The sequence below is a fragment of the Sycon ciliatum genome, chromosome 5, assembly GCF_964019385.1.
Source record: "Sycon ciliatum chromosome 5, ocSycCili1.1, whole genome shotgun sequence".
Taxonomy (NCBI): domain Eukaryota; kingdom Metazoa; phylum Porifera; class Calcarea; order Leucosolenida; family Sycettidae; genus Sycon; species Sycon ciliatum.
The window spans coordinates 23,507,229-23,530,939 of record NC_088647.1 but is presented as its reverse complement, the minus strand read 5'-3'; the positions used below and the strand labels follow the sequence as shown (position 1 = coordinate 23,530,939).

The window sequence follows — 23,711 nt, the reverse complement described above, 5'->3', positions numbered from 1 at the left end:
CAAGGAAGGTGTCCAGCTGATACCGTACGGGCGCCTGATAATGTGCGGGCCGGGCCGCACAGGCAAGAGCAGCTTCCTGCGATCTCTCCTGCGTCAAGCATTCATGTCAAAGGTCGATAGTACCATCGGTGTGGAGCTGGAGAAGGTGATATGCACGATCGAGAAGCAAGGGTTCAAGTATGTCTGGAAGCAAGCTGAAGATTCTTACCAGCAGCAGTTGGCCCTGACGCACAGAGCTGTTGGACAAGAACAAAGGAAGAAAGAGATAGTAGCAGCACTGAGACAACAAGGTGTGGAGATCCCACAGAACACCAGGTCCACATCCTCCATGCCATCAACACCCGTGACATCACCATCCGCTGTGATTGAGACTGAGCAAGCAGATGCAGCCAGTGTGTGTGAATCTGCTGTCAGCCAACAGGATGAAGCCACCCACACAGGGTACTCTGGTCAATCAGCTACCAGTTCATCTGACACCATGGACTCTCAGAATGTTTCCACTGCATCCAAGCCGGAGGAGGTCTCAACAATGAGTGTAGAACAGGTAGCAACAGCAGAGCGAGATGTGCAGCAGCTACAGACGGAGATCAACTCAGCAACGCAGAAGTTTGAAGGCTTCATTGAAGATCTGAAGAAGGGCAAAAGTGAAGTTTTCACTGCAGAGCATCTGAAGAACCTGACATTCATAGATGTCTGGGACTTTGCTGGTCAGAAGCTGTTTGCTGCGATCCAACACATGGTCCTGGCCTGTGATCGATGTGCATATGCTGTTGTATTTGATTCCTCAAAGAAGCTCCAGGACAGAGCGAAGCCGACGTTTGGTGTAGACGGTGAGGAACTGCCGCTTTCCAACAGCCTGCAGCAGACCAACTTCGACGTCATGGAGACATGGTTCAACGCTATCCACGAGGTCATTGGAGACAGCGACAACGTACCCGTGTTTGCCATTGGCACACATGTGGACAAGTTACCAAAGAAGCCAGAAGCAAGGAAGAAGGCAATTGAAGAGACTGAGCAGTATATCTGGGCCAATGCGGAGGGTAAAGCTTATGCTAACAACATCGACAAGGTGGTATTTGTGGACAACACACGAGCTGGCAAAAACCCGGAAGACCCAGCAGTTGTTCAACTACGTCACGACATCATCCAGCAGCTGCAGCATCAGTTCAGCGTTCCTATTCCACTTCGTTGGCTTCCTGTAACCATCTCCATAGGGCACATTGCAAAATCATTCGAACGACCATGGGTATCGGTTGACGAGCTACGTCGCTTGGCTATTGCTGTTGGTAGCATCTCCAGTGATGATCCTGAGTCCGATTTCCAGAAGATGGTGAAGTTCCACCATGATCTTGGTCATTTGCTTCACTTTATTCACAATGCCCGTCTTCGTGATCGTGTCATCATCGACATCCACTGGATTCTGAAAACCATGTCACTTCTCTTTTGTCCTGAACCGAAGAGTAAGCAGAGCAAGCGTCTTCGTCCACAGTACGACTTGCTGACACAGAATGGCATCCTCCTGGAAAGTCTTGCCATCCACCGCTGGTCGCAGCACAATCGTATGACATCGCGCTACACGGCCACAGAAGAACAACGTGATTTCCTGTTCGAGATGGGTGAGCACTTTGCACTGTTCTACAACACCAAGACAACTGTGAATGTGCCTGGTCAGAGGAAGGAGGTGACGACTCGCAAGTTCTTTGTACCAGCTCTGGTGGAACGAGTTGCACGTCTTCAAGATGAAGCGAGCAAAGGCAAGCCATGCCCAGCAATGTACCTGTACAGTGGTGCAGATCGTTACTTTCCACAAACCCTGTTCTGGTGTGGTGTTGTGAGGTGTATGCAACGCTACAGTCCAAAGGTGGATCCAATCCTCTATCACACGTCAGCACGTATTCTGGTGAAGGATCGCTTCTGGCTTGTCATGCAGTATTTCCAGCATGGCATTCGCCTGTCACTTGAGATTCCTGTCGCAGCTGGCACAGCTAAGTCTTCTACTAGCAATGCTGGTACTCGCACGGATGAGTCAGTTGGCTCTCCTGGCGTTGGTACTGCAGCAAGCAAGGATGAGTCGGCTGCAGTCAAGATTTGTCACGAGCTTCTACCGTACCTGGAGTCGGAGCTTGACAAGCTGAAGGCATTCTCCCTGACTCACGTGAAGTTTGGCAGAGCTGTTCGCTGTCCATGCTCGTTCAGCCGAGATGCGTGTCGCAAACACAAGCAGAAGTCTTGTGTAGAGATTGGCTGTCAACACTTTGCACCATTGGTGGAGGGATCGCGTCCCCGTTGTCCTAGTGGAGCACGTCCAGAAGTGGATATCAGTGATGTACGGCAATACTGGCCATGCTTTGCCGAAGACACACAGGTAAAATATAGGTCATATTCAGTTTTCCGAAATATATTTTCCCCGTGCTTTGGGTGTATGGTCTGGCCCACTCGAGTGTATGGTCTGGCCCACTCGAGAGTATGTACAAGGCCAGGCCATGTTAGAATGGTGCAGCTGTTAGGACTGTGAGGGCAAGTTCTGATTTTCAGTTTCCCTGGGCTGGAAATGTTTCTGAATCTACCAACTCAAACACCAAGCACTCTGAACTCTAACCCGAACCAGTGTAGGCAATATTGTACAGTACAGCATGCACTCGCTGGCTCAGGGTTCGCTGTTTCCTTGACAACCACCTTGTGATGAGAGACACCGGCATGCACGTACACATTATTATTATGTGATGATTTTTGTTGAACCGTCTTGACAAGTCCATCAAACCCAAATCTTTGAGAAAGGATTTCCCGTGATTGCATTTCTCCATAATGTGAAGCCGGGAATTTTCGGTGGTGTAATATTTTCGGTATTTCCCAAAATCAACGGTTCGGTAGAGCGAATAAATTCGGTAAAGCAGTTTTCCAGATCCAAAAAATGCATTTTGCACACTGTGTGGCATGGGATTGTTGAATTTTAGTTCTCAGTTTATTTTAGGTAACAATTACCTGTACTGAAGTTACTGAAAATAAATCTGCTCCTAAATTTTCACTTTTCACAGTAGTGCTTGATGCCCGGAATGAGTACAAGTATATTTTGCTGCACTTGCAAGACAATAGCAATAGAAACATAAGGAGTTGATGTGGACAAATGCAATAGGGCTTGAAAGTGCTATACCACAACCAGGCCAGGGTCATGATAGCGCTGAAGTTAGGATCCAATTGTAGTCTAGTTTTGCACGGATCCATGCACATTTGAGTTGCCTCCTTCTCCGTAGGGTGACAAATCTACCCATACTAACTGTACTGCTCCCAACCCCCCAGTAGTGGGGACCAACTTCTGGCACTGAATCCAATTCAGTACACCTGCACTTGACACAATGACGGCCTACCTGTCAGATATGTATTTTGCTATGGCCGGAGTGGATCCCCCTGAAGTCGTTATCTGTTTATCTGTTGAGTTCTGACTTCATCATTTTTAGTCCCGGTACAAGTCTATAGTAAAGGGATGGGGGATTGGCTGGTGTAAATAATTTTCTTTGTCTGCATGCCACACTGCTGTGTTTCATTGATTCTCTCCAGATCCCAGAGCTTGCTGATACTGAGAAGCCAATGCCGGCAATGCCAATGACAGCTGTGGAGCCCGCAGTCAAGGACAATGGTGAGATAATTCAGTATAGTGTGAAATTGATAATATGCCCTGGAAAGTACTGTGCTGCTCAATGAAATCCGGTCACGGGAATCAAGTACATGCCCGGCGCTGTGCAACCCTAGACCTGCAAACACTGGTTTGTGACCTGGTGCAGGTCGCCGACTACTTACTTGACTCACTCGATCAGATTTCATTGAGCATTCCCTGTGGAATACGGGAATGCAGGCTGGAAAACGAGACATGAGAAGCTAGTACATGTATAACCTGCCTATCCCTGATCACTAGAGTGTAGGGTTCACGCAGGGAACGACATACTGGAATTGACCGTAATGTCGGGTACGAAGGCTGGATATAAGACTGAGATTATTCCTATAGAAACGTGTGTCAGTGCTGGGCTTCTATTCAAATCAGGTCGGTATTTAACCCTTTGTTTACAGACTGTACAACTTTCGATCCCCTGGGATCGAAACGTTTCAAGATTTCAATCGATCGTAACTCAGTCATTTCTGGGTTATTTCAAAAACTAAGATGTGTAGGTCGAAGAGAAAACTCCCAGCTGTCCATTGCCATTGGCATTGAAACAATCGCTGAAGCGCTCCGATGTGCGGTTCTGGGAATGTGTGTGTGTGTGTATGTGTGTGTGTATGTCGATCGAATCGATAGATTGCAGGTTCGATTCCCGACGATTATGGTCACACACGTCTTTCTTCTCTTTCTCAGACTCTTCCTGACTTTTCTTTCTTTCTCCTGGGTGGTTACCAACAGCCAGTGTATGCCGGAGTATGTGGTGTGGTGTGTGTGTAGAAAAAGAAAAAAAAGAAAAAAAATGGAAAAATGAAAAATAGGGATTCACTGGCCAGAAAAAGTCACTTCAAACAGCTGTGTGGTGGATACCAGGCTAAAAATAGTGGCGATCAATTCATCAGCCTTGCAAGCTGTTGAATGGTGTAATCCCAGCACAAGTTGCTATGTCTAACATAGCTGTTCGCTATCATCGCTCCCGCGATGGGCATGTCTGAGGTCTGCCGAGGTGTGTATGTGTGTGTGTGCATGTGTGTGTGCGTGAGTGTGTGAGTGTGTGTGTGTGTGTGTGTGTGTGTGCGTGTGTGTGTGTGTCCATTGTTCTTATCACCTGACGATGGCCAAGTGCCGAAACGTTGTAAAATAACGGAACTTGTTCGGATGTGCAGCGCTCTTGGAATGGGTGTGTCCACTCAAATTTCTTTCCATGTATTATCGGTGTTGTGCAATTCTATTTTTATTTGTTTCTGGACATGTAGTTCACTGTTGTGTGTACTTGTGTGTTCATGTGTCATCTGTGCCTTCTGTATTTTGCTGCTTTCGCAACAGACAATCCGTTTGACCTGGACGGGTTTGTGTGTGACATTCAACCATGGTTGAACAAAGTTGACGCAGATCTACTGCGACGGATGGTGGTCAAGAAGCATCTCATAACTGACAGCGCATCAATAGAGAGACTAAAGAGAATTCGGTCCCGGGATGGACTATCTGATCATAATGAGGAGCTCATCCAGTTGCTCAGAGCTGGTGGCCTAAAGACTTATCGTGATCTCGGTGTTGTCATTGAGGAACTTGGGTATGTGGACAAGAGCAAGGAAATGCTCTCCATTTTGTCCCACACAGGTACGTTGTTGCTATACTTTTACTGCAATGTGTTCAGCTTTGGTGGTGTTTAATGGACAGCTGAGAATTTTCTCTTCGACGTACATATTTTCGTTTTTGGAAATAACCCAGGAATGACTGAGTTACGATCGATTGAAATTTTAAAAAGTTTCGATCCCAGGGGATCAAAAGTTGTACAGTCCGTACATAAAGGGTTAATGTCCTTGGCTCACCATCTGAGTTCCCAGAGTTGGCTTGATCATTAAGACCATTGTGACAATGACCGTTAGAACCATGTGATTTACTCACCTCCCACCGCTTTAGGAGGTGCATCTGCGCCTTGATCCTTGAAGCTGGTGGCATTTCCTACGGATGAGGAAAGCTACGTCTAACCGTGTCTGTCTTAACGCGAACTGTGAACTTCTTTTATGACCATGTACACATCTGTGATGGTGGTCGTTTTTCAGTTCGCTGTGTTGTACATTTCCTTCTAATAACTGTGACTTTGCTTGTAGGTTCAGCTAAAGTTCAGCATGATACTTCAAACACTGCGTCCACGAGAGCTGCAGTCTACCAAGGAGCATTGCGCAAGCACTACACAGCTGTGCAGAGAAGCCTGGAGATAGATGTCGTGGACTGTATCAAGAGTTTGCGAGCCGATGGTCATGTGAACGACGATGGCGTGAAGGAAGCGAGGGCTCTGATGAAGTCAAGCGGACGAGCACAGGCTCTGGATCACCTGTGCTGTGTGCTGGAGGAGTTGTCGGTCGAAGGCATGTGCTACTTTGTGGAGCGTGTGCTACCATTTCAAGGTCTGTCTCAGCTGGTGGAAACATTCCAAGCTTGTCCCGGTCCTGGAAAGTGCACTCTGAACCACCATGATCTCCACACTGTTCCCAATGCTGATGTCAAAGGGAAAGTGTTGGATGATGCTGACAGTGCAAGTGATACATCTTCTTCACTGAAAGACAAGGTGAAAACTGGGGTAAGAATGGATTCATATATTCTATCCAATTGCGAAGTATGTCTTTATAAATGTTCAGAAACCGGGATTATACAGAGACTTACACAAACACAGCATAGGAGATTTTTTTAAAGATTCGCAAAGAACAAAAAGAGGAAATAATGCAGATAAACCCTTTCACGCTCAATGTTCGGTTTTTCTATATTATTTCAATCATGTCAAAATTTGCGCCTGTCTCTGGTATATTTCCTCTCCTAGTCAAAGGGAGGCAAAATATAGCAGGGGTAGAACAGATTCTTGCTTCTGTGAGGGAGGTGAAAGCAATGGAAGCTAGCTACATGAGTAGAGCTGGTGCCGTGACATGTCATAACTGAGACAAGCTCGTTGGAGATGACACCACACATGGAAAGTCACAAACTCTACCTAGCTCAGCTGCAAACAGTTCTGTTACATCTTGCAAATCTACATGCATCTCCCCTCACCATCACCATCACGCCTGGTGCCTAGTCTGCGGAATCTTCAATCCATTGCTCTCTTCCAGTCACTGAACCTGAAGATGTCCGCCCAAGATTGCCTGATGAGACAGGGATGAAACACGCATCCTAATCTGCGAAGCTGATGCTGTGTGTCATGCACCGGGCGTGAACTGATACACACGCCTGCCAAGCAAGATATCACAAAAAATGACTAGGCCATGTGCGAACTGATGGTGATAGCGGGAGATGGACTTGCAAGATATGACCAAACGTAGGGCAGCTACGGAGAGCATATGATGTTGCCATTTGACAGACTGTAATGAGAGCTTCATGTGAAGTCCTCAAGCCATTAATCTAAGCATGTAGTAGCAGCATTTAACGTAGAAAACTGTGCGAATATTTGCCATGCGTGCTCATGGTGCTGCATGGGTTTGTGTGCACACTGTATACAAGTAGCCATTTACACAGTACACTGCGCTGCACCATTCCCTATTCTTGCAACCTCTATGGGTTGCCCCATGATCCTTGGGGGTGGTGGCATTCCTACGGATGCGGACAACTCGATCTTCAACTGAGCCTCAAGGGAACTGTGGATTTCTATAACTGTTATTTTTACGGGTGTTATCGGAGCTCGACAAACCTTTCCTGCTCCATGATGTGTATTTGAACTATTTTCTTTTCTTTTGGAATTGACTTCTAATTCAAAGCTCAAGAGATGAACAGATGGTGGCATGTAGACATTGCCACTGAGCATGCCTATTATGTTTGTCATGCTTATATTCCTTAACGACTATCTCTGCACAATTATTTGATCTGTTGGTGTATTCTTAGATGTCTGAGCTTCACCAGGAAGTACTGCGTTCAAGCTATGTGGAATTGAAGTGCCGTTTGGACGTAGAAGAGGGCATTCTGGATCATCTCTATGAAGAGAGCATCGTCACCAAGCGCTTCTGCAAGAAACTCCGCACTATGGACGATCGTGAAGACCAGGTAATGCTTGTGTCAATGTGTTATGCAACTACATAGGAAACCTGGGCAACGCAGAAAATCTCGGTGGATATCATCATCATGCCGTGCAGGGGCGTCGGACACGGTACGGTCACTACGGTATTGACCGTACCACTTTTTGCCAGAGGTGCCCCTCGTGGAAGGTCCAAAAAAAAGTATCTGGAAGTGGTACTTTTGGCCGAGTGGTTCACCTGCGTACCATGTGTAGACTCCTACAGACTGTCAGTGTACCAGGTGTACGTGTACAGCGCAGTGCTGTAACCTGTACACTACTCACAAGTAGAGTGCTGTACACTGTACACTACTCACTAGTAGTAGAGTGCTGTACACTGTACACTACTCACAAGTAGAGTGCTGTACACTGTACACTACTCACTAGTAGAGTGCTGTACACTGTACACTACTCACTAGTAGAGTGTTGTACACTGTTCACTACTCACAAGTAGAGTGCTGTACACTGTACACTACTCACAAGTAGAGTGCTGTACACTGTACACTACTCACAAGTAGAGTGCTGTACACTGTACACTACTCACAAGTAGAGTGCTGTACACTGTACACTACTCACAAGTAGAGTGCTGTACACTGTTCACTACTCACAAGTAGAGTGCTGTACACTGTTCACTACTCACAAGTAGAGTGCTGTACACTGTACACTACTCACAAGTAGAGTGCTGTACACTGTACACTACTCACTAGTAGAGTGCTGTACACTGTACACTACTCACAAGTAGAGTGCTGTACACTGTACACTACTCACTAGTAGAGTGCTGTACACTGTACACTACTCACTAGTAGAGTGCTGTACACTGTACACTACTCACTAGTAGAGTGCTGTACACTGTACACTACTCACAAGTAGAGTGCTGTACACTGTACACTACTCACAAGTAGAGTGCTGTACACTGTACACTACTCACAAGTAGAGTGCTGTACACTGTACACTACTCACAAGTAGAGTGCTGTACACTGTACACTACTCACTAGTAGAGTGCTGGACACTGTACACTACTCACTAGTAGTAGAGTGCTGTACACTGTTCACTTGTAAAGTAGTGTAGTGCAGTGTAGTGTAGTGCAGTGCAGTGCAGTGCAGTGCAGTGTAGTGTAGTGTAGTGTAGTGTAGTGCAGTGTAGTGTAGTGTAGTGTAGGCAGTGTGGTCTAGACGGACTGGACTTTTCTGTCAAACAAGTCTAGACTTCTGTGTGTTGGTGTCACACATGTACACGATTGCGCTACCATTATCACTAGATATGAGAGGCAATGTAATAATTATGGAAAGCTTTCGGCCTGCATTTCATTGTACAGCTCATGGGCTTCTACACCCACATTGCATTGGGTTAACGTTTTAATGGTGGTTTAGCGTGTGCGCTAAGCCCTGTTAACGAACGTGGAACATCTACCACTCATACTTAGTCTGATGATCATGCATCTGATTATGATGTCATTGCTATACATGCGCATGCGCAGCGCGCGCCACTCTCCCACGCATGCATTCCAAATCTTGCTTTAGAGAGAGAGAAGGAGAAAAGAGAGACTCCTTTGTCACTTTTGCTTTCTGACGACTTGACTGTTCACTGGTTTGTCCGTCAGTTGTCAATTTCCCTTTCCCTCCCAACCCCATTCGACTGGGGATCACTATCTCTCCGTCACTGTCACCATAATTTCCTCAATAACAGTGTCAGTACAACTCTTGTCAATATACTTATATCGGGTGAGGGCAGTCTATCTCCGCAGCTGGCTCATTTCAATCACTACCGGTCGCAGCTCCTGCCCACGGCAGGCCGACCGTCTCTCGTTCACACTCTGTGCGCTCCGGGTCACAGCTCCTGCGCAGAGCAGGCCGACCTGTCTGTCTCTCTCTCACACACACTATGTGTGCACCGGGTCACAGCTCCTGCGCAGAGCAGGCCGACCTGTCTTTCTCATGCACGCCAGCTGCTCCGCCCAATATCCCTGATATGCCAACCAGAAAACAATGTGTTCTGAGCCGGGTGCATGCCTGTATGTGGAGAGTGCGTTAAAGAGGACTAAGTTTTTACATAAGGCAGCATCTTTGATTGACAGCGCCAAACACAAAGAAAGAAAGGCAATTTGCTGTTTCTGGTCTACTTGGACTATGAGCATCATGCATGGTAGCTTGCTGTGGTTTTTAAGGTAAATTATACTTGAAATTTGACAACAAGAGAGCATGGATGAATAATATAGCCCATTGGTTCGAGCAAGCCCACTAAGCTGCTTTACTTCGAGAGATTGGAAGTTCGTGACAATGCTGTATAGTGAAATAAGTAGACACCTTCAACTCCTCATCAACAATTCCATGTTTTGTCTGTTTCTGGAATGTTGTGTCTCAGGCGTCTGAGTTCTTGGAAGCACTGCCAGGTTGTGGTGCGCAGGCCTTTCGTCAGTTTCTATCCGCTCTCAAGGACAGTACGAAGCTGGCTCACAAGGAGCTTGCCGATCTGCTGATGGAGAAGCTGGTGGAGAAGACTTCTGTAAGCTAATGTTTGTTGTGAATTGCACTCATTCTTCAGACTGATTTTGTATTGTTTATTCTCTGGCAATGCTGTTTTACCATATCTGTCATGCACAACACCTGAAACATGGCTCCACAGTCAACTATACACAGTCACTTTGACAACAAAAAAAGTTAAGAAAATGGAATGCAAGATACAATAAAAACCATTTCCTGACATCATTATAAAATGTCAAGATTGTCGACGCCAAGCTAATATTATAAGCATGACATCAACAATCTTGACATAAGTTGTATTAGGTTGTCTCTTCACCAGACAAGATTAAAAGACTCTTGCAGACGCCAGCACAAAGAGCTCACCAGAAATACTCCACGGTAGCAAGTATTTACTCATGACCAGCTTGTTTCCAGTTTTTTGGCTTTCAATAACTGCTTTTCTTCTCACGAATCCCCGTGAATTTTCTATGGGAAGAAAGCTTGTGAGGAATAACTGCTTGCTGCTGTTGAGTCAGTCAGAGCAGTTTGCTTTTCCGTCTTGTCAATATAAATTATGTAACAAACAAGTCTTGTCCTTTGTGTCCTGCGTCCCGGGGAACGGAATGGCTGAGATTCCGTAACAACGTGGTGCCGAAACCCGGGACGCAGAGGATGAGTAAGTTTGTCATGAGTCTGTTCGTCGTTTGTCAACAACTAATAGTACAACTAGAGAGTAAGCGTGGAGATGCAGGTAATTGTAGCGGTAGCTACTTAGAGTAGTTTCGCCTGAATCTTTATTGCAGAAGGGGGAACATTATCGGACACGGAAAAGCACAACTAACTACAAGGAGAGCAGAAACGAAGAGGTCATTCCAATTGGGAATCACTGTGTAAAGAAGACAGAGAGCGGAATGGACGGCGGTGCTGCGTGCACACAGCAGCGACCGGAAGCAGCGTGCCCAGTACGGGATGCCATGTATAGATGGAGCCCGAGGGCAGTGCACTCAGACATGAATACGCACGCGCACCCGAGTACTGCGTTCAGTGCATGCGGGGACTGTGCCATAGAAGGGGAAGGGTTAGTGATGCGCAGCCAGCAAGTCCAGCGGTACATGAATGCATGAGTCAATGGTACAGCAGGCAGGCTGCGGTTCTTATACAAGTAGACACGTTAGATCAATGCGAGTGAGTGTAGGGAGTAGGAAGGAGAAACCTGGAGACAGACAATGATATGCCTAGGGATAGAGTTCTGTCATGATGCTACTCATTACACTACATCTCCCCTAACGGAAAGAGTTGCAGGCCCAGACAATGCTATGCCCAGGGATAGAGTTCTGTCATGATGTTACTTATTACACCACATCTCCCCTAACGGAAAGAGTTGCAGGTCCATATTCACATTGTGGAGATGAGCCGCTCCGGTGCAATGGCTGTGCGACCTGTCAGGTAGTGGAGGTGGCACTTGTGTCGGCCTCGGCAGCAGCTGGTGTGCCGTCGCAGCTCGCCACGGGAGATTCTCTGCCGCGTGTCCCGGTGGCCTCGGGCTGCAGGGCGATGGGGGCTGCTGGTGTCTCCACTTCTGCTGGGCTTGGCGGGAGTGGCCGGAGGCTCCTCGCGTTTCGACGTACGGTGGAGGTGGCTGTCTTGACATTGTAAGATCGCTCGCTGAGCTGTAGCTGTACCACTCCTTCCTGGCGCAGGTCTGTAACCCACACCCGGTCCCCCGCTGCGAGCCGACTGGGCGACCGGACACGGTGTCTGCGGTCGAAGTCCGAGGCTTGCCGGTCCTGCTGCTGAGCTTCTCGACGGCGAACCAGATCCAGGTCTGGCCAGGCTGGTGTCAGCTGGGCCGCGGGTGTTGGCACTGTGGAGCGGAGTTGCCGCCCCATTAACAACTGAGCAGGGGTGAAACCACATTGCAACGGGGTAGAGCGATACGCGAGTAGAGCTGTCGGGAGGTCGGTGGACTTGCGGAGTAGCTCCTTGATGGTGCGCACTGAGCGTTCTACCATGCCATTGCTCTGCGGGTAGCGAGGTGAGCTGGTACGGTGCTCGATATCGTGACGGGTCAGGAAGAGTGCGAACTCCGAGCTAGCAAACTGCGGCCCGTTGTCCGAAACGAAGCTGTCTGGGAAACCGTGCCGCGCAAAGTGCATGTTGAGGGCCGCAATGATGGCGGCGGAGGTGGTGGTGCGGAGCTGATCCACTTCTACAAATCGGGAGAAGTAGTCAACCGTAATCAGGTAGTCGATACCATCCAGTGTGAAGAGGTCGGCCGCAACGCGCTGCCATGGGCGGTCTGGGAGTGGCAGAGGGTGCAGTGGAGCTGCGGGGACCAGGCGTGTCCGGCTGCAGACTTCGCAGTTGCGGACTGCGTCGGCGATCTGACTGCTAAGCCCTGGCCACCACACTGCTGCCCGGGCACGGGCACGGCACTTGGTGACGCCCTGATGACCCTCGTGGATTGCACGTAAGACCTCGGACTGCAGGGACACAGGTATGACTAGCCGATCGCCGAAGTACAGGCAGCCATCGGCGATGGAGAGGGCCTGCCTGGAGTGGAAGTATGGGTGGAGGTTGTCCGGGATGCTGTGCTCTTTGTCGGGCCAGCCGGCGGCAACGAACTGGCGCACCTGAGCGAGGATGGCCTCATCGGCTATGGCGAGGCGAACACGGCTGCAGAAGTCGGGCGATGCATACTCAGCCGAGACGGCGGACACATGGGCTTCGATGTCGTTGATGACGTCGGCCATGGTGGAGGTTTCGGTGCTGTCGGCGCCGGGAGCCCGGGACAGAGCATCTGCAACTACGAGGCGTGGACCCGGCACGTAGACAGCTGTCACGTCGTATCGGAGCAGCCGCATGAGCATTCGCTGGCACCGGAGTGGCGTGTTGTCGAGGTCCCTGGCGTTGATCAATGGCACCAGAGGCTTGTGATCGGTTTGCACCTGAAACGGACAGCCACCCTGGAGGTACTGTGCGAAGTGGTCACAGGCCCATGTCACAGCGAGCAGCTCCTTCTCAATCTGTGCGTAGCGCTTTTCGGTATCGCTGAGTGACTTGGAAGCGTAGGCGACTGGGCGCAGCTCGCCGTCGTGCATCTGTAGTAGGGTAGCTCCGAGACCATAGCTGCTGGCATCAGCACTGACCGTGGCAGGCTTGGCTGGGTCGAAGAAGGCGAGAGTGCAGGCTTTAGCGACGAGGGACTTCAACTGGTCGAGTGCCGCCTGTTGCTGGGCGTCCCACAACCAAGCGACGTCAGTGCGGAGCAGTGCACGGAGAGGTGCGGAGATGCTGGCCAAATCGGGAATGAACTTCCCCACATAATTGAAGAGGCCTAGCAGCCGGCGTAAACCGGGGACATCAGTAGGAGCAGCCAGTTGCAGGATTGCCGCGACACGGTCAGGATCGGGCTGGACCCCGCTTGCACTGATCCGGTGGCCCAGGAATTTGACTGTCGGCTGGCGCAAATGGCTCTTGTCCGGGTTCAGAGTCACGGATGCAGCCGCTAGCGCCTCCCGAACTTGTTGTAGAGCCAGGTCATGGGCTTCAATGGTAGCACCGTACACTAGAATGTCGTCCATGAAGACACACACACCCTGTATTCCCTCCAGTATGGCCATCAGCCGACGCTGGAAAATCTCGGGCGCCGATGTGATCCCGAATGGAAGACGTCGGAACATGTAGCGGCCGAAGGGTGTGATGAATGTGGCGAGATGTTGGGAAGAAGCGGCGAGGGGTACTTGCCAGAAACCCTTGCGTGTGTCGAGCGTGGAGAAGACCGTGGCTCCGGCGAGCTTGGCAAGTGTCTCGTCCACAGTCGGCAAGACAAAGGACTCACGCTGCACGGACGCATTCAGACGCTTGAGGTCGACGCAGATCCGGACGTCACCTGATTTCTTGCGGACGGCCACCATTGGGGCGCACCACTCAGTGGGCTCGGTTACGGGCTCGACGATGCCAGTGTCCACCATTCGTGCTAACTCGGCCTTTACCTTCTGGAGCAGCGGGAAAGGCACCCGTCGAGCGACTGGGCAGTGATATGGCTGGGCGTCGGGTTTGAGCCGGATGGTGGCGGGCGGGCCTTGCATACACCCCAACGGCTCAGCACGCGTCGGGTCTGCCTTGATGTGGCCTATGCCTTGTCGGACGAAGCCCATGCGGATGGAGGCTTGTCGGCTCAGCAGATTGGCACCATCTCCAGCGAGCACGTAAACCTCGTGGTTGAAAACTTCGCCAGTGAGTGCCTGGCTGGCCACGGAAAACTGACCGGCCAGATTGAGCCGGGCGCCATCGGGTCCCATCAGGTTGGTGGATGGCCGCTTAAGTGCTGGGGCGGGCTGTAGGCTGGCAAAGGTGCTGGCGTTCATCACGGATGTATCCGCACCTGTGTCGACCTTGAACACCACCGGTGTTTGGCCGATCGTCACTGAGCGCATCCAGGGTCCGCCCTCCAGCAGGTTAGCATCGGTGACACCACCCATGAACAGTGACTGGCTCTGGTCTGGCGGCGACCAGCTGGCCGGCTGCACAGAGTGTGCTGACTGCTGTTGCGGTGCCTTGCTGGCCTTGGACAGGCACACCCTGCTGTAGTGGCCCATTTTACCACAGGAGCTGCACTTCTCAGACCGAGCAGGACACTCACGTCGGGAGTGTGTAGCCGGTTTCCCACACCATCTGCAGGGCTCCTGGCCTGTGCGGAGCGCTGGTGAGTGGTCGGGACGGCGCTGGCTGGGTGCGCTCGATCGTACTGCTGCTGCTTGCGGGGGTGCAGAGATCTCCAATTGGTGGCGCTGCGCCGCCACTTGTCGGTGCACCTGCTCGTAGTTCCTGGCGTGCGTAGCAGCCTTGGCCAGGTCTGGCTTGTCGAGCAGCTGGAGCTCGAGGGTGAGCTTCCTGTCCACCAGGTTGGCCATAAAGCGATCGCGGATGCGGTCATCGCGAGCGTCCTTGAACTCGCATTTGTCCGCGATGCGGTGGAGACGACGCAGAAACTCGTCCACGGTCTCGGATGGCGACTGGGTGGCGCGTTCGAACATCGTTCGTTCGTGGACGACGTTGGAAACGGGCTTGAAGTAGGCCGAGAGTTTAGTCTCCACTTCCTTATATTTCTCTCGATCACCCGCGTCGGCGAACGTCAGCTGCTTGAATACAGTGGTCGCCTGTGGACCCATCGTGTACAGCAGAGTTGCGACCTGTACGTCTTCGTCCTCTTTGTGCAGTTTCGTGACTTTTCGGAACTGGCGGAATCGCTCCAACCAGTCGTCCCATTGCGTCGGATCGGCGAAGTCAAACGTTCCCGGTGGCTGGAATCGAGCCATCCTGCCGTTGCGGAACAGGTTCGTTGCGGATCAATGTTACTAGTATTTTTCTTTCACTGATCCTGTTCACTGCGCCACTTGCTGGCTGCGCATCACTAACCCTTCCCCTTCTATGGCACAGTCCCCGCATGCACTGAACGCAGTACTCGGGTGCGCGTGCGTATTCATGTCTGAGTGCACTGCCCTCGGGCTCCATCTATACATGGCATCCCGTACTGGGCACGCTGCTTCCGGTCGCTGCTGTGTGCACGCAGCACCGCCGTCCATTCCGCTCTCTGTCTTCTTTACACAGTGATTCCCAATTGGAATGACCTCTTCGTTTCTGCTCTCCTTGTAGTTAGTTGTGCTTTTCCGTGTCCGATAATGTTCCCCCTTCTGCAATAAAGATTCAGGCGAAACTACTCTAAGTAGCCACCGCTACATGGCGCAGTGAACAGGATCAGTGATAAAAAAAAATAACATTGATCCGCAACGAACCTGGTCTGCAACTTCAGGATCTAGGATGGCTCGCGTTCGACAACGCCGGCGATCGCGATAAATCTCAGGAAGTGGAGACGAAACTCTCGGCGTACTTCACGCCCGTGTCCAACGTCGTCCACGGACGAACGATGTTCGAACGCGACACACAGTCGCCATCCGAGACCGTGGACGAGTCACTTCTGCGTCGTCTCTACGGCGGCGCGGACAACGGCGATTTCAAGGACGCTCGCGATGGCCGCATCCGCGATCGCTTCACGACACACCACTGCAGGCCAACAGCTTACTGCAACAGCTTACTGCAACAGCTCACTGCAACGGCTCACTGCAACAGCACTGCAACGGCTTACTGCAACGGCTCACTGCAACGGCCCACTGCCACGGCTTACTGCAACAGCTTACTGCAACAGCTTACTGCAACAGCTCCCTGCAACGGCTCACTGCAACAGCTCACTGCAACGGCTCACTGCAACAGCTTACTGCAACGGCTTACTGCAACGGCTTACTGCAACGGCTTACTGCAACGGCTCACTGCAACGGCCCACTGCAACGGCTTACTGCAACAGCTTACCGCAACAGCTCACTGCAACAGCTCACTGCAACCGCTCACTGCAACCGCTCACTGCAACGGCTTACTGCAACGGCTTACTGCAACGGCTTACTGCAACGGCTCACTGCAACGGCTCACTGCAACGGCTCACTGCAACAGCTCACTGCAACGGCTCACCGCAACCGCTCACTGCAACGGCTTACTGCAACGGCTCACTGCAACGGCTTACTGTAAAGGCTTACTGCAACGGCTTACTGCAACGGCTTACTGCAAAGGCTCACTGCAACGGTTTACTGCAACGGCTTACTGCAACAGCTTACTGCAATGGCTTACTGCAACGGCTTACTGCTCACTGCAACCGCTCACTGCAACCGCTCACTGCAACGGCTTACTGCAACGGCTTACTGCAACGGCTTACTGCAACGGCTCACTGCAACGGCCCACTGCAACAGCTCACTGCAACGGCTTACTGCAACGGCTGACTGCAACAGCTTACTGCAACGGCTCACTGCAACACCTCACGGCTACTCCCGCCGCAGCCGGACGCCACCAAGCGGTGGCGAGCAAAAACGGCATGCCTGCTGCCGCCGAGCCCAACACAAGTGCCACCTCCACTACCTGACAGGTCGCACAGCCATTGCACCGGAGCGGCTCATCTCCACAATGTGAATATGGACCTGCAACTCTTTCCGTTAGGGGAGATGTGGTGTAATAAGTAACATCATGACAGAACTCTATCCCTGGGCATAGCATTGTCTGGGCCTGCAACTCTTTCCGTTAGGGGAGATGTAGTGTAATGAGTAGCATCATGACAGAACTCTATCCCTAGGCATATCATTGTCTGTCTCCAGGTTTCTCCTTCCTACTCCCTACACTCACTCGCATTGATCTAACGTGTCTACTTGTATAAGAACCGCAGCCTGCCTGCTGTACCATTGACTCATGCATTCATGTACCGCTGGACTTGCTGGCTGCGCATCACTAACCCTTCCCCTTCTATGGCACAGTCCCCGCATGCACTGAACGCAGTACTCGGGTGCGCGTGCGTATTCATGTCTGAGTGCACTGCCCTCGGGCTCCATCTATACATGGCATCCCGTACTGGGCACGCTGCTTCCGGTCGCTGTTGTGTGCACGCAGCGCCGTAGTCTATTCCGCTCTCTGTCTTCTCTACACAGCGATTCCTGTGTAGGGACCTCTTCGTTTCTGCTCTCCTTACAGTTAGTTGTGCTTTTCCGTGTCCGATAATGTTCCCCCTTTTGCAATAAACAACCAGGCGAAACTACTCTAAGTAGCCACCGCTACAGTAATCAGGAGAGATGAGGAGCTGGTGGAAGCGGAAGACGACGCGGAGAGGAGGCAGAGAAGGTGGTGGACTAAAACTGTGGACTGGAGCCTGAGACGGCAGGAACCGCGATGGAGCGTGTGGCCGTGGCTCGCCAGAGGCCAGTGGACGAGTCTGGCATCACTGACTGTGTGTCGTCCTTGTTGTTCGTCTTGTTGTTGTCTTGCTCGCTGTGTTGTTCTCTCTCTGCTCAGTTCGTTGCTTGTTCAGTTGTTGCTGTATTGGTTGAGTCTGGTTGTTGTCGTTCTGTTGCTCTTCTCGTTGTTCTGTTGTTCTCCATGGTTTTGTGTTTTAGATTTATTTTGCGCTGCTGCGCCCATGGTAGTAGTAGTTTGAGAGCTTCGGCTCTCGTGTTTCGGTTGGCCTTGTGTGCCTGTGAGTAGAACATCGGCTCTTGTGGTTTTTGTTTGGCCCTGTTTCGTGGCCTGGTTTGTAGAGCCTCGGCTCTAGATTTTCGTTTGGCCCTGTGTCGTGGCCCGGATTTCATTTTAGAGCGTCAGCTCTAGGTTTTGGGTTGGCCCTGTGTCGTGGCCCGTTTTTCTTCAGAGCATTGTCTCTGGGTTCTGTTGGCTTGTTGTTAGCTTGTGCTACAATGTAAGCTGGTTGTTTTTGGTTTTTCTGTTTTACTGTGGTTCCTTTTGCTGTCGTGCATGTGGAATGTGGTGTCGTTTTTATTATTTTGTGGAATGTCATCAAGGGGGCAGGTGTTGTGAAAGGATGTGTTGTTTTCCTGTGTGATGGCATTCCCCAAACTGTCTCGTCTAGTCGCGTGCATGTGTGATATGACCATGCGCGATTTTGTAGTCGAGAGTCCTTTTGTCAGTCTTCTTGTTCATCTCTGTCAGAGCAGTTTGCTTTTCCGTCTTGTCAATATAAATAATGTAACAAACAAGTCTTGTCCTTTGTGTCCTGCGCCCCGGGGAACGGAATGGCTGAGATTCCGTAACAGGCTGAACGCTGCATTGCAGACCTTTCGGACCAAAACCACTCAGCGTCCAAAAGACTACAACATATGGACCAATCGTGGTTTATAAAACCGAAACGGCCATTTAGTGACTTTTTGCATACAAATCCCCATCTAGTAGGGCGCAGTTACCTAGTTTCGTTGGAAGTGCGCGAGTTTGATTGGGAATAAAGGAGGAAGGGAGCATCTCAGCTTCCTCGGACGAAGACAATTCGACTCAAGGACCCGAAGACTAAAACTGGTGAAAATTTGATTTTTAGGATTTCCCCTGATTTCCCCTGGTGAAAAATGTATTACGTAGAATGATGTTTGGAGCCAGCAACATGAGGCTTAGTGTGTGTGTTGTTCCAGGACTCAGTGCATTGATGAATGTTTCTTTGTGTGTGTGATTTTGTCCCTGTAGGGTCTGTGAAGGTTACTCTGCTGGTGGACCCACCATGAGCTGCTATGTACCCACAATGAGCTGTACCAGTGAATGGTGTGTGCAGACTCTACTGAACGGTCGTATTGTTTCTGATCAAGTTTGTTCAGGTATTCCAAGACCTTTTCTAGTTATGTTTCTTTCACGCCGTCTTGACCTCTTGGCTGGCATTCTAACTGGTGTAGATAAGAATGAATTTAACTTTACTTTATCCTGTATTTTGCAAGAATATTCTCCTAGTGAAATGGTTGACGATGCAAGTTAGACTATAATGAAATCCACACTGCACTGCACTGCAAGTTTGTATTTGCTATCTATATCGTAAGCTTTGGTGCACGGACACGTGATGCCTTTTGAGATACATTTGGAGCTGCTCAGCTGTGCTGAAGACCTACCTGGTGGCATCTTGATAATTTTTTAAAATTATTACCGGTATGATTCTGTGGATCTACACAGTACGTTGAGTGCACTCTTTACTGTGAGTCTACTGAGTTTTAAAGTTTTTTGTCGGTTTCTCCACGTCTTACGTTCATTAATTAAAAGCTTCCAGAAGTTCAAGTGTGCTGTATGTTTCGAGCTTCAATACTATATCATTAATATTATGATGTCTTTGACTCGCGTTTCCTTTTAGCAGAGCTTATAGTTTTGTTTTTGCTCTAGAGATTAGCCTGTGTTCTTGCACACTTGTTGTCAACATAGAATTTCTGACTAACTGAGGAAAACGTACTCAGCGGCACACACGTTCACCTCAGAAAGTTGCATTGCCTGAGAATAGGTATAATGGAGAGGTACTCGCATTGCAAGTAGTTTGTACCGACGTATTATATGGACTTGTACGGTACAGGTATTGTTTTTTCTTCTTCTTCTTTTTTTTTCGGATCGCTGTGCTTGGCGGCATCACACGGTTATCATGGATATGAATTATCACAATGAGGAACACCTCAGTAGTGCATCGGGAATATGGCTGACTGTACTTGCTCACTATAATGTTGAACTTGTTACTTGGGCAATGGTATTGAGTGCAGCTAGCAGGATGACAGTATGTACATTGTACCCGTACGTACATAAATTATAATGTATAGTCATATATTGTCGGTCATGGAAGAAGTGTGTGTGTGTGTGGGGGGGGGGGGGGGTCTGCCTAGTACAATGTACTTCAGAGCCTACAAGTAGACCGGTATTTTTTCATGTACACTCAATGCACATTTGAGTCACCGTGTATACATTGGTATGCTGTGCGGCTTGCCTTACAGTGAAATTCTAGCCTGGCCGTTCTTGGGCGGCCGACAGTACTCACCTCTTTTTATTTGGTTTCCTAAGAGTAGGCACTTCAGTCACGTGACAGGGCCTGTCAAAATTTGCTGAGGTGAGAGTCCGTACTTGCGTGGCACCAGTCAAGTGCATGCGCTAAACTGTAAACACAGCAGGGTACGGGTGCGGATCAACCTTCGCGTAGGCGTACCAAAGCAGGCAGTGCGGGTACAGGTACTCGAAAGCATGACACCACGATGTCCCGTAGCGTCCCCAGCAACATTTCCCGTAGCGGTGACGAGTGTGAAGAGGATGGCAGCGTCCCCTGCAACATCTCCCTTAGCAGTGACGAGTGTGAAGGGGATGGCGACCAAGATGCCATCCCCACCAAGTCCCAGACAGATGTGACAGAATCCAAGCCAATCTTCCATGTTATTGAGGATGACTCATGGAAGCTTGTCTCCTCAGAACGACCCAAAAACAAGCGTGCTGTGGTGTATGTGGGCAATATCGCCACAGATAGCACTGAGAGCCACTTCAGGCAATTTATCAAAACCAGGAGTAAGTTTCTGGGCGCCTCCATTCCTGTCCACACCTGCAGTATATGGCTATCAGAAAGTGGGCGTGCTTCCGCAAGAGTGACCATCGATGCCACTTCACTCTCCACAGTGACAGCGCCCAACTTCTGGCCAAGGCCCGTATACTGCAGGCCATGGAGGTTCTTAGAAACCAGCTCTGAGGGCAGCACCAGCAGTCACAGCCACAGCAGCAGAAACAGCACCTCTGCCAGTGTTCTGACTAAACAGCAACAGCAACAACAGCAGCCGGGTTCAACGTCCTCCTCCTCCCCGCCGCCACCACCATCGCCGCCACCACCACCGGCAGGCTTCATCTCCACTCCACTACACAGTGGCCAAAAACGGAGAAACTCCCACCTCTCCCATACTGACCAACTACCACAATCTCAATCCCTTGACAAGACATGCAGAATCCCTGGATTTCTCTCAAAATACCTGGATGGCACAAAAACAAGTGAAAAAGAGCTTTTCCCGCCAAAAAAACGTTCGACTCTGCAGCTGTGCGTACAGCACAGATCGACCCCCCTTCGCTTTCTTGTTATTGGGCAACTTGCCCGTTAGAATCTGCGAAGTAAAATAAACAACAACAACAACCCTAGGCCATAGGCTGTACGAGAGCTCGTAGACGTAGTGCAGTTTGATCAGTCGGCGCCCGCCTGTCACTTTGTCAGTGCAGATCTTGCAGGCATGGTCAGGTCTTCAAAGTGCTGTGCACTGTTCGAAGCAGGGAGTAGTACAATAACCGGTATTGTACTACTCCCTGGTTCGAAGTGCGAATGAGCACCGTACATACCTTTGAAAAAAGTTCAAAAAACCGGGACATTCGGGCAGAAACCATGGAGTTTCCTAGAAAATCCTGTATCAGACAAAACTTTGGTTTTTACGGGAGTTTTCTTGAAATCCCCGGGACCCCGGGAAGAGTGTTGATTTTCCGGGATTTTCCCGGGAAAAACGGGAGGGTTGGCCAGTATGCTCTCCCCACCAGAGGCTGGAGACCTGAAGAGATCAAACGGATCTGCGCCACAACATGACCAGCATGATGCGCAGCCACCCCAGCAGGATGCCCAGTCCTCTCATGCCCAATGATAGATTCCAGACCTCTGCGACTGCTAGTGACTAATGCATTCAGCCTGAGCAACAAGATAGGTGCCCTGCAGCATGCAATCCTGCAGTATAATGTAGACGTGGCAATAGTAACAGAAACGAAGCTCTGCTCAGATAATTCCTCCCATGAGTTGACCATCCCAGGATACTCACCCCCTATAAGGAAGGATCGAGATGCCCATGGTGGCGGTGTGGCAGTGTGGGCTAGGAGTGAACTATCCATTACCCACCACGACGATATAGATTGCCGTGATCGCGAGCTCTTATGGATTTCCCTGGCAATGCACTCCGGAACAAAGACTGTTCTGGGTGCGCTCTACCGGCCTGGCTCTTGTGCAGAGACAGACACCAGCCTGATGGACTACCTAGACAACACTTTGGATGATGTCCGCCGTCTTGGCAGCAATGTGATAATTGCAGGGGACTTCAACGTGCATAATTCAGCCTGGCTACAGAGTAGCAAGACTACCCGAGCCGGTGAATGTCTGGAGGAAGTCTGCGCAGCACATCATCTTGTCCAGCATGTCACCCAGCCAACCCGCGGCAACAATACTCTCGATCTTATCATCTCCGATTTCCCACACCCCGTATGCACCACAGCCTATGCACCACTTGGACGATCTGATCATGCCGTTATCATTGCCGAGTTTCTCCAACAGCATCCACGACGCGAAGATCCTGCTGTTCGACAGGTTTGGAAATACGCCCTTGCTGACTGGCACCGCCTGAGAGCCTACCTCCGCAACATAGACTGGCCCGCCAAGATCCATGGGTGTGCGGAGCAGTCCTGTCAGCGCGTAACTGATGTCATCATGCATGGAATGAAACAGTTCATACCATCCAAAAAGCTTGTGGTGCACCAATCCAACCCTGTATGGTGGACACCGGACTGTTCTAACGCCAATCATGCCAAGGAGCGGGCATGGAAGCTGTGGCGACGCAATCCCCGCAACGATAACCACAAGGTCCAGTACATCACAACTGTTAACCACGAAGTCGAAGCGTGTCATGCAGCGCGATTAGCACATCAACGTAGAATTCGCAACAAGCTTATTGCAGGTTCCCTCCGGGACAAAGAGTGGTGGTCAACCATCAAGAGCGCAGCAGGCAAGGGACGTTGCTCTGACATCCCCCTGCTGACCAACCCTGCAGGACAAGAGTTCCACTCTTCTCGTGAGAAAGCCGAGTGCTTTGCAGCGCATTTTGCGAACAAGTGTAGCCTTGGCAATAACGACCTCTGTGCTGCTGACCTGCCTGACCTGCAACGACCTGCCTATGCCACGCTAAAGCACATTCACTTCCGCGCAGCAACGGTCAAACGGCACTTGGCGAACTTGGCTGTATCAAAAGCAACTGGACCGGATGGCATCTCTGCTCGTGTGCTCAAGATGTGCTCATCTGAACTTGCAGACCCACTGGCAAAGCTCTTCGCCCTCTGCTTCTTAGCCGGTGTGCAACCTGGGGCATGGAAACTTGCCCATGTAGTCCCAGTTCACAAACGGTCCTCCAGATCTTTGGCATCTAACTACCGACCAATATCACTGCTAACGATC

The 23,711-nt window shown here is 50.4% G+C and overlaps 1 protein-coding gene across 1 annotated transcript; it reads left to right on the top strand.

The window, feature by feature from the left end:
* The first annotated feature begins 15 nt into the window (after positions 1 to 15).
* Positions 16 to 20,273, top strand: LOC135818084 (uncharacterized). Its single transcript, XM_065331408.1, has 7 exons — positions 16 to 2,365; positions 3,556 to 3,634; positions 4,976 to 5,269; positions 5,764 to 6,233; positions 7,520 to 7,678; positions 10,050 to 10,190; positions 19,208 to 20,273. Exons 1-7 carry the CDS (start codon positions 41 to 43, stop codon positions 19,214 to 19,216), a joined length of 3,477 nt encoding a protein of 1,158 aa, XP_065187480.1. The 5' UTR covers positions 16 to 40; the 3' UTR covers positions 19,217 to 20,273.
* The last annotated feature ends 3,438 nt before the right edge of the window (positions 20,274 to 23,711 follow it).

Coding starts and splice junctions, on each gene's coding strand:
- LOC135818084 (XM_065331408.1), top strand. CDS start 41: ATGTGCGGGCCGGGCCGCACAGGCAAGAGCAGCTTCCTGCGATCTCTC. Junction 3,635..4,975: donor GCCCGCAGTCAAGGACAATG/GTGAGATAATTC, acceptor CTTTCGCAACAG/ACAATCCGTTTGACCTGGAC. Junction 5,270..5,763: donor CTCCATTTTGTCCCACACAG/GTACGTTGTTGC, acceptor CTTTGCTTGTAG/GTTCAGCTAAAGTTCAGCAT.